Below are 16,231 nucleotides of genomic sequence, written 5' to 3'. Positions count from 1 at the left end.
CGTGTTATGGCTGTTGGTCAGCGAGCTCTGGTGTCTGCTTTAAATCCACAAGAGAAGATCTTGAAGTGTTAAAAGGCTAAACATGGGGCGACTGACATGTACACTTCTAGGAATGTTGGGAATGATTAACAAATACACACACAAAAAGACAATTTGAGTAACTGTCATTCATCCAAACACAGACAGGAAGCGGTAAGTAAAGAGTCGTGATACTGTCATTCAGAATTTATTCCAGGAGAACAAAGAAAACACAATCAATCGCTCCGGCCTGTGTTGTCATGGTAACTCTGATATGTGCACATGATTGTCGAAGGCATCTGATACACAAGCCCCATTAACAGAAAGTCATCGTTGTCGTCACACCACGATAAATGCGACAGGCAGCGCCCGCTCAGAGACACGACGGCGGTGCACAGGATGGGAGTTGGTTATGATCACATGCAGAGAGTAAATACAGCCGGCGAACACCGGCGGCTCAGGACAAGGACATCCAACGGCGAGAACCAGGCTCCCAACAAACACCAGTCCTCGGAACGATTCTCAAAAAGGCCTCTCTGATCTGGAGCTTCGCGCTACATTTCGCACCCTAAAAACCAAACAAGCTACTGGTAACAAGCAGGTGTGTTCACATGCTACTGCACAGCTTACAGAATGATTTCTGAGCAAAAAAACCCAACAAAAACTACAAAAAACAAAGTAAATAAACCGAAGCGCTCTTTTCCCACCTGGTTGGTTTTTTCTTGACAATTATCTGCTCAAACATGACTTTTGTCACTTTAGCAGCAATAAAATAAAATTATTCAAACATCTTCAAACTCCCTCAACACCCAAATACCGCCTCACTCATTACACGAGTAGATCTTTTAGATTTATAGCATTAATTTCCAACAGGAACTGGAATACTTTCAGTAAACATTGGGCAGCCATCAAAAGCAAGTGTTTTTCCAAGAGGAAATCAAATATCAAGCTGAGTGAAAAGAAAGGAAGTAAAATTAAACACTTATTTTGATCAATAAGTAGTTCAAATAAAGCACAAAACCAATAAACTATAAGTAACCTGATTCCTTGCCTTTGTAACCTGTAATTAGCATGTACATTCATTAGCTACTTAGGCCAAATCATTTCCAACGAGCCGTAGCGTAGCATTAGCAAAATGAGCTAATGGGCTAATTTTTGGACATTATTTTTGTGCTAGCTCATAAAGTTAGCTGAATAAATGAAAATTATTATTTTTCAAAGCCTTTTAGCTTAAAAATTGACATTAACTTTGGAATTGTTCCTGCTACAACGCAATTTAAAGAAAGCCCTCGCTAACGTTTTGTAACAGGCCGTCACCACTGAACTGGTGCTAGCAAAGAGCGTTAGCATTTGGTTTTGTTGTCACTCAGTTTCTTAAACTTCCTGTTATAACAGCTCAAAATAAACATAAATGTGTCACCACCACCACACACGTAAAGAGCTCTATGAATAAATGACTTCATCCATTTTGTGTTTTTTTGGGGGGCCTTTTACATTAAAACGGTAAGAGCAGGTTGTTACAATAATGAAATGTATTCAAACCACAATTAGTCCATCGTGAACCTGTGAGAATCTGCCTGTTCATAGGACTGAACCGTACGGAGCCATGATTTCGTGCATATCTTCACATAATACAGTGAAAGGAACATCATACAAGGGCATATAAGTTAATGCAAACACTTAGTGTGAAAGTGAATTTTAGAAGCACTTTTTCCAACATGCTTTTTTTTTTTGTTGTTTTTTTTTTTTTGGTGATGGTGCACTTTTGCAGCATCTTCATTTAATTAAAAAAAAAATACCTCAAAGAAAGTCAAAAGGAGAAGGAGCTCAAAGGGAACAGAGCGCACTGTCCGTGACGGTATGTTTGAGTCTATCACAGCTTTGGGTTTTCTTCCTTTAGAATGGCAAAAAAAACGTAAGCCTGAGTTCGGTAAATTAAGTCAGATGGACGCCGAAGTGCGAGCTGATGGCGTCAAACCACTCCGTGCAGCTCGCCGCTGGGAAGGCTCCGAAAGCTTCCGGCAGCCAGGAAGTAAAGAAGAGTTGCACTTCCTCCGTTCTTCTTCTTCTTCTTTTTTTTTTTTCCAAATATTAAACATTCCATAAATGATACAATTAACTACCCCCTCAGCACAAACTCAAATCAGACGTACACGAACAGGAAAACTCAGAAATACCTTGAAAAGCGTCGTATTTACAGGAGCGTGGAGCGATTCGTTCGGACAACGCGTATGTCTCGTTCAAAAGTAAGAAAAATGAACCTGACCCCTCTGCCTACCTCACAGCTCATTCGCAAATGGGAAAAATACTCCCCCGACACAGTCTACGGCCTCTAATGATGGATGACGTAACATTTAACAACAAATATTAACAGTTGGCTTCATGAATATCTCTGCATTCATGAAATGCAATCCTGCTTCAGTCAGCATTACCAGGTCTGCTGATGTTTACGGTTCCTGATGCTGCTTCGAGGAGAGAAACAAAAACAACAAAAATGGGCATTTAAAAAACCCAAAATAAATGCATAGAACAAGAACATTTGTACGGTTCCGACAGACGAAACCAGATTACGGTGATTAATCAAGCCCTTACACGGTTCAACATTTCCCCCTCTACACAAACTGATTTTCAGAGTTGGGTTTGTTTTTTCTAAAACAAACAAAAACATAACAAATAAAATAAAAAAAAAGCCTAAAAAATATCATTTAACAGCTTTTACCAAAACTGAACAATATTTTAAAGAGAGATTCTGTGAAAACCCAGTAGTAGACTGCGCATTCATAGTTTATTTCTGACTAGACTGACGAGCTAACAGCTAGTCAGAGCGGTGCCGAGAACACCTTAATATAAGTCGACAGCAGTTTACTTCTATCAGTTTGTAATATATGGTTATTTGCACTTCCAACAGTGACTTTAGTTCTTCCAGTCCGAAATAAAGAGCCATCTACAACAGGTAAGATGGTTAGGATTTATCTTTCCACATCTTTCTTTAAAATATGTGAACTGTTACCAGTTCTGTTTCACTACATAATATATTATATTCCATATTTTCTGTGTATTTGAACCTAGAATAAAAAAAGTCAGTGTAAAAATGAATATTAGAGGGGAAGTCGGAGCTTTGATGCAGTGAATCAGAGGCACTGCTGGGTCGTGCCGTCTGATGAGATCACACGCTGATCAATCGATGCAGAATGGTTCAAAATGAGAAATGATTTAGTTGAAAAAAACAAGTGTGTAACCAGTTCGAGCAGAGCTGAAACTGTTTGTAAGGAGCTGGATTTAGACCCATCGATCTTCCGTCACGGTCGCTCCGAGTCAAACGTCCAGCGCGGCTTAAAACGCAAAAATGGAAGAAAAACCTCAACTAACAAAGAGCGTCGATCAACTCCACTCCTCTGTGCCTTTCACCCAGATGTGTTCTCAGACCCACCTGTCTTTCAGACAAGTTCAAGCAAGCGCTGAATAATTTATAGCTTTTTTTTTTAATTTTTTTTTTAGCAGCACAACTGTGTAGATAATAATAATAATAATAATAATAAAGAAGAAATATAAATGGCAACACGGGGAATAAAAAAGGTCGACACCTTTCTCTCCAGGTTAGTTTGCAGCTGGAGTTCAGCCCTTTGAGTTTTGAAGAAGTTCCCGTCTGGACGGTTTTGCTCCGGCGAACTCGGCGACCGCCTCCCAAAGGAGCCGAACCCTCCCCGACCCGAGCGCGAGTCTTTGGCTGCGGTCCGCGATAAAGGGATGAGGAAACGACGACCGGTTGGCGCGAGCAAGCACCGGGAGCTGGCCAGATCTGCTGTCAGGGTCGGCTCTAGGAGGGGTGTGGGGGGGCAGATCCCATCAGAGGTCGTGGTTAGGGAAGGTTCATGAGAAAAAAATGGAAAGTTGAATTAAAAAAAGAAGCTACAATGAAGTTTAGATCTTCAAAATGAGACGCTATGAAGCTTCTAAATATGAAGCTGTGGAATCAACCTTAGACTAAATTAGCGTGTTAAAAGTCCGAGTCCTCTCCGTTCAGTGCATGCATCGCTGAAATAAGGAGGGAAGGTTTGAACAATCAGTATCTGTAGACAGCTCTTTGAACAGCCTCGGTTTGACTGCTCAGCTAACGGCTCAACTAGAACTTCAGAAATGTTACAGCTGTTCGCGCAAACGCTATTTCAGACGGTTTTCCGTCTTTGTTTACAGAGAGCATTCTGGTTATTTCCATCGGCAGCAGCTAGCTGGAGCACTTCCTGTGAAGCCCTAGAATGTCAGAGTGTTTCCTCCGTGTAGAGGCAAATAGGAGGCAAATAATCAGAGAAGGAACTGGCTGTAGCTAGCCTGTCAGCACGAGCCGAGTGGAGCCACTTCCAAGGTGGATACTGCCGTTTTAAAACTTGGATCGTCAAAAATCTGTAGCAGTTCATTCTGCATTCTTTCTGTCTTTGTTGATTTCAGATTACACAGCAAAAATACAACATTCCTGCAGGAAGCTCCCCTGGCTATGGCTAGCTGTTGCTGATACTGTTAGCTTGTAAACAAGCGGTACGACGTCCGCCGTCGCCCAGGGTCTTGAAGAGTGACTGTTTCTAGAATTTGAGATGAGTGTTTGAACAGGCCACACAGATGTCCCTCCTTTAGTGTTGATGTTGTTTGATTCTAAGAACTGAAGCATCCAGAGAGACTCTAACAGGCTGACGGTGTTGCTGTTGTTATCGTAGTGATAATTCACTGACCGAGGCGGCGCAGAGGGACGCATCCTGGCGCGCGGACGGAGCAATTTTATCATAGATCAAACTTCAGCCACCCCAATCATTAGAGAAAACTCTGCTTTCTTCTTATTACTTTTGCTTAAAACGCTGGTTTCCACATTTTTTATTTATATATAGCCTATATTTATTTATTTGTTGTGGTGGCTATCTTGGACTTTGATTTGGCAACCCAATTTTGGATAGCGACCTTACTTATGGAAGTCGTTACGCCCCTTATTTTACGTTAAGATGAACCGGATGGATGGGCGGACAGAGGGTAATAACATGTCCTCTTCATGTTGCTGAAGAATTTCGTGGAAAAAAACTTCAATGAGAGATGAAATTAACAGTCAGAACTGAACTATTTCTCCAACCTGAGGTCAGTCAACGAGCTATCTGCAACAGGTGAGATATTTATTGTTTACAACCTTTCCACCTCCAAACTGATGGGCTCTCCTCCCAACCGCGACTACCCCCGCGGAGCACTCGGACCGCCGCGCCAAACGCGAAACAGGAAGCTGGTGTTCGCCAGCTCTCGGTGCAGCTGCAGGTTTCCCTGAGGACGTCTGGACTGGGTGCAGCTTTGAAGAACGAGAAGGTGGGACCATGGCTTCGTTACGGCAGGCAGCGGAGTCTTTAAACGTGTCGCCAATTCTGACACCGCCTCGCGCTGCTCTCGTGGCCGCTACGGGGAAATCTAACGGCGATTCCTATCTGCTGACTAACATTCTTGTCTGGAGCCAGTCTCCCAGTAAACACAGGCTACTTCTTCTTTCCCCCCCCACAGCTGCATATTTAATAACAACCTGTATGTGTCCCTTAAAGGGAGATTATTACAAAAGTCTTAAAAAGTAAAAAAAAAAAAAGAAAATACCCAACCTCCCCCCCAAAAAACAGATCATTTTAGACATTTAAAAGGCTTCACATGCTTTGACATCCATTGTTTTTTTTAGAAGTTTACAATCTCTTTTTCTTCGGTCCGATAAATGCTAATTTGTCCGAGACAACAAATCTGACCCCGCCTCTGTGCAAAGAAAATAAAAAGATAAACTTGCTTACTCCTAATTTCCACGTCTCAACAGTCGTGTGGTACTTTTAAAGCACTTCTGCAAGCACAGGCAGACAGGTGAGCCCGTAAAGACGTGGGGGAAAAAAAAAAGGTGTTAAAGATGCAGAGGGACTAAATAAATAAATAAATATATTGATCGCTGTCAAATTACATGAGTAAGGGTAGTGTAAATGAGTGAGGTCAGTACACAGACGACTGTTTTGCATCAACATTCAAAACACAGGACGATGCAAACACATGAGCCAGTGGGATTATGGGAAATTTGGAGAAACGCCTCGAGAGCAACAGCTTTTAAATTACAATGAAGTAGAGCTGACTCCTTTATCTCGGCTATGGCTTATTTACAGTAATTCTACTGAAGTGGCATCATCAGTTTGACAGTGGGTTGTCTTTTAAAACTGACCCTCCCCCCCCTTTTAAAATTAAAAGCAAGAATAAAAAAATAAATAAAATAAAACCTCCAACAGTCAAAAGCAAGTTGGAAAGAAGCTGAGCTAAGTGGTGCAGGAAAGACCAGATTCGGGGGGAGGGAAGTTGAGTAACACGACGCCACTGGGTCCCCCGTCTGCAGCTCGAACGTGAAGTGGGCGACGGATTTTTATCGATTTTACTGAACAGTTCAAAATAAAATCAGAGCCGAACATCCTCGGGGAGAATCGGTGGATGTTCTGTTGCCACGAGAGGAGTCCGACCTGCTGGGTGTGTGTGGGAGGTCCTCTGCTCTCTTTGGAGCAGGGCGGGGCACCAGTTGAGAGGGGCGGGGGGGCACATCCGAGAGAGAATGCATGGAAGGGGCGGCGAGGAACAGTCCCCGTCCTCCTCCTCCTCGTCTCCTCCGTTTGTCCTTCGTCTGTTTTCCGTCTCGTCTCGCCTCACAGCGCCGTGGCCTCCCAGCTGGTGCCGCGCGGCACCTGGCGTCACTTGGTCTCCGTCATCATCAGGGCCGGCACCGCTGCAGGGTGGGGCCGGTTCTGCTCCGTCCCGGTGGCCGGAGAAGAGGCTGCGGAGGCCAGACTGCAGGGGGTGACGGGTGCAGCAGCACCTAGAGGGGAAGAAGAGGAAAAGGGAAGAAGAGGAAAAAACAAAAAAGTCATGATTAACAGATCAGCAATGAGAATGGACCTTTTGTGAACAAGCAAACCTAATATTTCTACATCTTGTGCTCCGAAATGAAGTTTGTTTTGATTATAAAGAAAGCTTTGTTAAAGGGGAAAGGTTGTGAACAATAAACATCTTACCTGTTGCAGATAGCTCTTTGAGCAACCTCATTCTGACACGAATGACACGCTAACAGCTGGTTCAATCACAGCTAACACCAGATTGGATGGCTGTAAACCTAAAACACGTCCAACATCTAGAACTTCCTGATGACTCACGCAAATCTTCAATTCTGCAATACATGGTTGCGTACAAACAGCAGCTGGAACGGCTAGCTGTAGCGCTTCTGTTGCAGCCTGGGGTCATTTCCTGCAGGAATATTATCATAACCGTGGTATTATTGTCTGTAAAACGGTACTAGCTTAAACTGCTAAAATATATAAAGACTGGAGTTGTTTCAAGACAGCATCAACCTAATGTGTTGAGCGGCGCCAGCATCCAGGCGTACATTCCCCAGAGTAATCATGTAACAACAACAACAGGGTTTATAGATTTAAGTTTTGCATAAACTGGCGTAAAATTTCTGGGATTTGAGTCGTTTTAGGGCAGCAACAACCCCTTTTGGTCTTCACTCCGCTCTAACTAGCCATGAGCTCATCGGTACATCAAGACTTTGAGGAGCTATCTACAACATGGTTCATATCCCTTAAACAGGACAGTAGTTTAAAAAAATCTGAACAGATTTGCGACATGTAACATGTTTACGGGGACTATTACTGCAAAAACTCTCTATTTTTACAACATCTGACCGTGTAATTAAACTGAGAAGTCTGAGCAAGTCTGGATTATTAACATTATAACTACTGTAAAAATCCAAGAGTGTTTAAAACCAGAATGCAACCGGATGGATGACTACTAGAAAATGACAGTTTTATAAATAAAATTGTGTTTGAAAACAGTTTTTAGCATTTACCTGATGATAAAGCCTTACAGCTGCCATTTCGTCTTCCAAGTCTAAGACCTATTGGGAGAATTCCACCGAATGAAAGTAAAAAATAATAAATAAATTCGGGGTCATTATAAGACGGGGGAACACTTTCTCCGTCACCATGGTAACCCAGACACACGGGGCGAAGGGACGAGCTGCTTCAGAGGAGCAGCAGCGCTTTGAACAGTCTCATTTTTTCTTTGCCCGACAGCTCTGAGTTCACCGTTTCTGTGTTGTCTTGGCTACGTCTCATCCGTCCTCGTTTTGGGATGAAATCAAGCCAGATCAGAAGTTCTTCCCCTCCATGATCATTCCCCAACAAATCTACAATCTTTCCATCACCTTTCCTGTAACACCATGAACAGCAGTCACATGCCCCACCCCCCTCTGACTCACATTCTTTGCGGGGAGCTGCCATGTTGTCTATGGAGGAGTTCTTGCTGCCAGGGCTGTTGGTGTTCTGGCTCTGCCCCGGCTGGCTGCTGCTTTGGCTCTGGTTTTGGGCTGGCCTCTGCGTCGGACCGGACCTCGGGTTGGAGGCGTCCATGCTGCTGCCCATGCTGCTGCTGAGCTGCAGCCGCCTCATGTGGCGCACCACAGCGGTGGCATTGAAGGCTTGCTGCGGAGGGGACGGGGAAGGAAAGTTAGAGAAATATCTCCAATAAAACAAACAACAAAAAAGGAAAACAATGCTAGATTTGAATCTCTGAAAGATTCAAACTGAGAGAGTTCCTCGACATTTTGCTCCATCTATCCGTCCCGTAACTCTTGCCCAGTTTTCCAGTGCCTGCTAATGAAAAACATCCCCACAGCATGATGCTTCCACCACCGTGCTTCACTGTGGGGATGGTGTTCTCAGCATGTTTGTGCTAAACATGGTGCTGACCTAATTTTTGCCGCCAGAAGTCAACATGGCCAAAGACTCTCCCTCGCCTGCTGGTCGGCTTACATGGCACCTGACCTCGACGGTCCTTCTCACAGGTGGAGGTGGCATCCCGTCTCCTTTTTCAGGCTTTGGCTGAGCACCAGGAGCCAAGGCACGACCACCAGGCACTCTTCAGCGAGCTCCAGCCCCAGGCCTGGCTCCAGCGAGGTGCCCCGGTTTCCCTTTTCTGGGCGAAGTATCCTGATGCATAAATTGTATGTATCAGGATACAATCGGCTGAAATGAGCTTCCTTTGTAGGGTGGCCGGGTTCAGCCTTAGAGATGAGGTGGGGAGCTCAGAGTAGAGCTGCTCCTTCACATCAAAAGGACTCAGTTGACAAAGATTGGGCATCTGATTAGGATGCCTCCTGGACGCCTCCCTTTTGAGTATTTTTGGGTATGTCCCTCTAGGAAGAGACCTCGAGGCAGACCCAGAGCTCACTGGAGGGATTATTGCCTCTTTTACACGGACCCTAATCCAGAAGTCCGGCTCTACCCGGCTCGGCTCGATAAAGAATGCATCGCGTTCACACCGGCCAGTTTGGTCGGTAACAGAGGAACGCCTCCTCGTGTTGCGGGGGGCGGGGCCGCGGCGCAGGGGCGTGCGCTACCGAAACTTAGCGCAAGTTGTGTAAACAACGGAAGCGCTATGGACAAAGTTGGCCCTGTGTTGTTGCTGTTTTTTAAACTTATGGGGATTCTCCTGAGACTTCAGGAAGAAATGCTCTGGATGCCGCGATTGTTGCGCGGAGTAGGACAGCTGTTATCCACCGGAGATTTCAGGCTTTACAGCGCCTTCAGCTGGGGGACAGACGGCATAAACGTTGCAGGGTAAGCTAACACTGTTGTTTATATTCCTACCATCGCTCTTTATGCTTGCATCTGGTCACACCCATGACCAATGAGTGAACAGGAGATAAGCTTGCGCCGCCCACGAAGCAGGGCCGACCCGGCTGGCCCGACTCTGAAGCAGGAACCAAAAAAGCAGCGACCGAGTGCGAAAAAATGCAGATGTAAACACTCGCAAAGCGAGCCAAGTAGAGTGGAGCTGGGACCGTTAGGGTCAGTGTGAAAGGGGCATATGTCTCCTCTCTGGTCTGGGAACTCCTTGGGATCCCCCAGGAGGAGCTGGAGACTGTCCCTGGGGAGAAGGAGGTCTGGGTTTCTCTCCTGGACCTGCTGCCTCTGTGACCTGACCACTGATAAGTGGTAGAAAATGGATGGATGGTCAGAAAGTTCCATTTCAGTCTCATCTGACCACAGCTCCTTCTTCCATAGTTTTGGGAGTCTCTAATATGGCAAAATCCAAATAGTGTGCTTTATTTTGTCTTTAAGTACTGTCTTTTTTTCCCCACCACTCCTCCATGAAGCCCAGCTCTTCAAACCCTCACCTCTGCAGAAGAGCTGCCCAGCTCCACCAGGGTTATCTTTGGCCTCCTGGATGTTTTGGTGGACAATCCTCTTTTGGTCTTTCCACTTTCTGATAGTGGATTTAATGGTTCCTCTGTCTTCATGATGTCTCTTGCTCAGTGTTGGACTGGTGTTGAGACACGTCGGCTGCTTATAGGTGGAGCTTATTTAACTATTGTGGCTTCTGAAGGTATTGGTTGGTGCTTTCAGTTTTTTATCTTACAGAATAATTTCAAAGAAATCCCTACTCCCAATTTAACTTTCTTAATTTGGAGTATTTTCTGTACATTTATTACTTACAATTTGAAAATACATTTAAATTCAAGATCGTAAGGCAACGAAAATGGAAAACACCAAGGGAGTGAATACATTTGCCGCCCATTATAAACGTTAGTATTCTTACATTATTAAGCCATATAGCTTGTTAAGTAAAGATATACATTCTTTTATAAAAAAGATTAACATTTGTTTAACTTAATGTCTTTAGGTTGTGGAAGGTATTTTTTGCCTGTAAGGTTCTGAAGGGAAACCAATTTAGACCCAACTCCTCATTATGTGGCAGACAGGCTTTTAATGCAGACTGATTAATCTTGTGAAAACAGACGAGCTTGGAGAAACACAGTCTGCTGAAGTCGAGCCAAACCCACAGACAATAAACTGCAGTAAACACAAGTTACCCTCCATTTGCTCTTGGCAAAGTTCTTTTTGATCTGCCGGCTGACTGACTCGTGGATGTTCTTGCAGAGAGCCGTGTCCCCGGCGATCCTGGAGGTTTCACACAAAGACAAGTTTCTGTCAGCACTTCGGTCATTGCACCAATAACCGCGTCGATTTAATGCCGTTTCTCACCAGGGGTGTCTGAGGGCCTGCTCGCAGGTGAACCTCTTGGCTGGATCTTTTTCCATCAGACAGCTGATGAAGTCCTTGGCTGAGAAAAGACAGGGGCCAGAGAAAAACATCGCTAACTTTAAACGGAAATACATCATACTGTATTAGCAGTGTTTAAACTACTGTTAACACTTTCATCATTGTCTGCTAAGGCGTGCTATTATTCTGAATGTGTGCAGCTCAAAACAGACTGATCTGTCATGTGAGTTTTGAATGCCACGACTCCATTTTCTGAACGTTTGGAACACTCAGACTCCATGTTGAAAAATTTACCTAAACACCCACAACACAGCTACAAACATGGCGTCTTCCATTGTTATTGTTGTTGATGATGATGATTGTCACACATATAAGTGACGTGGCCGCTCTGACAACCTTCCCCTGGGAGGTGCGAAAGCTAACAAATAGTTCCCCACTGCCACTCCACAGTTACAACCCTCGGTGTCCTTTTAACAGTTTGGAACAAAAGCATTTAAAAGTTCAGTTTGACCGCAGGGAATCTTTTTTTTTTAAAGGAACTACACTTTTTATTTCCATCTCACAAACAGTACATGGGACTAACCCCATGCATAGAAAACAGTCAGCAGGTGAATGTGATATGAATGCTTCAGGTAGGTATAAATGTATCCTCACAAAGGAAGACAATCTTGTAGGCTTTACCTGACAGCCCAGAAATACTACTATGTACTCATTAAGGCTGTCATTCTATACAGTTCACAATAATAACGATGTCACTATTTCTAGGATAAAAAAAGTGTCATCTGGCACTATCAGTTGTATGATATGACACATTTCTGCTCCTTATCATAGACAACACCACAAGATTAGGTCCCTGCAGTTTATAAGCAGACACTATATGAAAAGCAAAGTTTGCCCATCCTTTCAAGCAGCATATCTCAGCAGTAGGAGCAAAGTCCTGTCAAGTCCACAGGATCCAATTAAACGTGCAAGGAAACTGTTACTATCTTGTAATTATTGCTGTTACCTTTTGGGGGATATACCCACTTCCTAACAGTCACTGACACATACAGACCGAGTTTGTGTGTCTCCATTGGTGTCATGGCAACACAAAGCTGGTTTTACTGCCGGTGACATACATGAGCCTCCACACATACACTCACACAAATTTCCATTCCTCAAAGATGAGGTCAGGTGCTGTGATGGAGATGTGGATGGGGAAAGGGCAAATGGTCAATGAACAAGGAGGAGGAAAAAGAACATCGAAAGCTTACCTGAATCAGATATGTCGTCCCAGTACGGCGCGTCAAACTCGTAGTCGGCTTTAAGGATCTGCTCGAACAGCTTGGAGTCGTTTTCATCGTAGAAGGGAGGATAACCACACAGCCTGCAGTAAAAACAATACAACCATTTACTTTCTAATTTTAAATAAATAAGCCTTTATGGGATTCATATCAATCTATATAAAAAAACTAAACAAATGGTTATTCTGTTATTATAGCTACAATACCATCTAATCATCGTTTTTACAGCAGTATGTAAAATTATTGCGACGTTGTTTAAAATGTAAATAAAAACACATTAAACTAAGTAACTGGTCTTGAAGAAAAAAAAAAAGGTAATCACGTCCTCTATCATCCAGCCTAAATCAGCCCACAGTTTAAAAGCCAGCCTCTCTGATGGTATGGGGGTGCATTAGTGCCTATGGCATGGGCAGCTTACATGTCTGGAAAGGCACCATCGGTGCAGAAATGTATACGCAACGCAGGTTTTAGAACATATGCTCCCATCTTTTTCAGCAAGGCAATGTTAAACCACTGCTGTAAAAATCCTGTGGCTTTATAGTAGAAAAGTGCGGCTGCTGAACTGACCTGCCTGCAGACCAGATCTCACCAACTGAAAACATTTGACGAACTATGACATGAGAAATCCAGTAAAGGCAACCAAGTGTTGAATAACTAGAATCCTACAGCGGACCAGAATGGGACAACATTTCCTCTAAAACCTCCAGCAGCTGCACTCCTCAGGTCCAGATGTTTACAGACTGATGTTTAAAGAAGAGGAGATGCTGCACAGAGGGAAACACGGTTCCATCCCAACTGTTTTGAGATGTGTTGCTGACATCAAATTCAAAACTACCTCATTTTTTTTTAACCTTTCCTCAAGGTAATCATCGGAATGTTGTACCAGCTGACCCTTAATGTCCAGTGTTAGTGAGCACAACTAATAAATGCTGCTTGGCCAAAACATCGGCTGCTTATTACAAAAAGTGCTGGATGCAACGAGAGTTTCATAAATACTCATTAAAATACCGTTCTCCATCGATACACATGGAAAAACAGGAATAAAAGGAAAACACAACGAGGGAAAGAGAGGACTGAAAAAAAAATCTGTTTTTCTGCTTTCACATTTGTTCAAAGATGTACCTGTCACTCTGTGAAATCACCACGCTATTTAACACACACACACAGATATATAAAAGAGTGGAGTGCAGAGCAGCCACTTCCAGCCCTTCTCCTGAACCCACATGCCCACAAACACACTTAAAGAATCCTGACTGATCATCATGCCTGATTACTTGATGGGATTTTTTCCACCTGAGCAGCAGCTAAAAGCTAACGAGGTCTGAATCCCGGCGCTAATTGTGCTAATTACCAGCAGAAAGCTGCTCTTTCTCTGCCCTCACACACACACACACACACACACACACACACACACACACACACACACACACAGACAGAGACAAAATACATTTTGGCAGGTTTCTTTTAAACCCATCAGTCACCGTCCTCTCAGACACTCTGCCTCCCATTAACCTGCTGCTGACCTGTGACCCCAGAACACCGTAGCTAGAACTCCCACAGAGGTCAGACGCGCCGGTTTTGAGTTCGCGCCGACAGCATCTTCTCTACTGGCAAACCAGCGAGCTGAGAGTTTAGGCTGACTGCGAGGCAGGAGCAGCAGAACCGGAATCCGGCCCCTGCCACTGCTCCGCGCCCTCACAGGAGCGCTCAGGGGGACCCCGGAACGCCGCTCGTCGTCATCAGACCACAGCAGCGCGCGGAAATAGAGAGGGGACAATAATAAACACTTTAATATCACCTAAAATCATCTTAATGTTAGTTCCCCTCACATTTTCTTTTGTAGGTGCGTAAATTAAAACCATAATGTAAAAATGGGGGATTTTTTTTAAATGCTTTTTGGTTTGAATTTTTATGCTTCTAACACCTTAAACCATTGTTTGGGGGTTAATGTACCTCAAACTCATCAGGTTTTGTTTTGTTTTCCCTTTTTTTAAAATTGCATCTATGTTCACAACTAAATTCGGCGGGCAGTTACGATCTGGAAAACCTCCCGTCAGAGTTGGAAATATCTCAGCACAGCTTATATAGATCTGATCTCAGCCCCAGTTTTTGTTTAACGCCCCCCCACCAATCGCTCGATTCCCTTCCCTCCATATATGACCCCTCCCGTCGCCGTTTCTTTTCGGAAGAACTCTCCCTTTTCCTTCCCCTTCCACCTGGAGTCTCCCGATTCCATCGTTCTCCTCCTGACTCCATTTACATCTAGGGATTTTTACCCACCCGAGTCTGTCTGAAACGTACTCGGCAGTGTTCGAATGTAAACAAATGACTCGCAATTGTTGGCAACAAAACACAATTTATCACAAATGTGGCAGACTGTTAGTAGTGAATGATGCACATTTAGTGATTATGTTTTAATCATAGGTGATACAAATATACAACAAAAATCTAGTTAAAAACATTGAAAAGTCACATATTCTGACAGCTGTTATGGCTTTACAATAAATCTTTATTTTTGCTCACAAAACGAAGGTTCCTGAAGGTAACGTACGGTAAGTCAGACAAAACTAAACCTTCAAACATTTTGCACTGATGAGTTTAGAAAGAAAGCACCAAATGGAGGAAAGCTGAGCTCTTTTTTTTTATTCTACCTTGACATTCCCGTTACAATAAGTCACAGCGAAGATTTATCTGTTGTTTTAGTTTCACCAAATTTGGACCTGGACGTGGTGAGACATCAGACCGGGGTCTGACTGCGTCGTCCAGCTAAGAGCTCACAAACCGAGTCGTCTGCAAGTATGTTTACAAAAATGCAAACACTTTTTTTTTTTATGCTACAGGGCTGCCTCCATGTTTGTGGTTTGGTTAGTGAGAGCCCTTGCTGTTTTATTTTTAGTACCTGGGGGTCACTTTGACAAGCTGGACTGATTGGAATGGTATCAGGACTTGCGNGGACTTAAACATCTGTTACTGATCTTCAGTGAGGGACTCTGTTTGTACTCGGAGTTCAAAATCAGATCTCAGTTTGCTTTAGGTATAAGATCATCTTCTGTTCAGAAATCACAGAGCTGTAGTCGTTTTGATCTAATCTTGAGAACAACACAACGCATGACCTCATGATATATTGTGAGATGTCCCACTCAGTTTGTGTTATGGGTCACTATGACTCACAGCTACTACCATCACAAAATGTAGCTCAATTTCTGTAAAACTAACAAAGTTAGAGCCATTTTTGTGTTTTTAAAGTCAACTGGCTGTGGCAGACATCTTAAATCGGGTCGAATCCAAAAGTTATTCAATTGTAGACCTACATCTAATGATTACATACTGAAAGTTTCATTCAAATTCGCCCAGTGGTCCATGAGATGTTTCGCTAACAGACGAACAAGGTTGGCGCCGACAGTGAAGGCACGGATCTTGGAGTATGTGTTAAGGAAGACTCTCAGCTACAAACAGACCCAATTTTAACCCAAAACCTATAAAACCGACTGAATTAAAGCCGATTTGGGGTTTTTCGGTGTCCGCTGGCTGGGGCGGCCATTTTGAATAGGGTTGACCCGCAAAACTTCTTTGCTGTAGATGTACTTCCTCTGATTACTTTCCGCAGTGTTCGTTAAAATTCGTTGAGTAGTTCATGAGATAATTTGCCAACGTTGGCCGTCAGTCATCCCGCTTAGGTCTGACCGCCCGGTTGCCGCGTGACGTCCGGCGGGGCCGAGCGCCTACTTACAGGATGTAGGCGATCACTCCGATGGACCAGCAGTCCACCGCTTTGCTGTACGGCTTCTGGGCGAGAACCTCCGGAGCTGTGAGAGAGAGAGAGAGAGAGAGAGA

At 44.0% G+C, this 16,231-nt stretch overlaps 1 protein-coding gene across 1 annotated transcript in view; it reads right to left on the bottom strand.

Moving 5' to 3' along the window:
• Positions 1-210: 210 nt before the first annotated feature.
• The window catches only part of camk1da (calcium/calmodulin-dependent protein kinase 1Da), a 70,968-nt gene continuing 54,947 nt past the window's right edge, over positions 211-16,231 (bottom strand). Inside the window, exons 6-11 of the mRNA XM_017432583.3 lie at positions 16,128-16,203; positions 12,368-12,480; positions 11,097-11,175; positions 10,925-11,012; positions 8,309-8,531; positions 211-6,868 (exon numbers count right to left, since the gene is read on the bottom strand). Coding sequence (XP_017288072.1) covers positions 6,744-6,868; positions 8,309-8,531; positions 10,925-11,012; positions 11,097-11,175; positions 12,368-12,480; positions 16,128-16,203 — 704 coding nt within the window. The 3' untranslated portion in view covers positions 211-6,743. The remainder of the gene's footprint in view (positions 6,869-8,308; positions 8,532-10,924; positions 11,013-11,096; positions 11,176-12,367; positions 12,481-16,127; positions 16,204-16,231) is intronic.

The sequence above is a fragment of the Kryptolebias marmoratus genome, linkage group LG18 (assembly GCF_001649575.2).
Source record: "Kryptolebias marmoratus isolate JLee-2015 linkage group LG18, ASM164957v2, whole genome shotgun sequence".
In the NCBI taxonomy this organism is placed as follows: domain Eukaryota; kingdom Metazoa; phylum Chordata; class Actinopteri; order Cyprinodontiformes; family Rivulidae; genus Kryptolebias; species Kryptolebias marmoratus.
The sequence above is the reverse complement of the archived record's forward strand: the minus strand, read 5'-3'. Positions and strand labels throughout refer to the sequence as shown.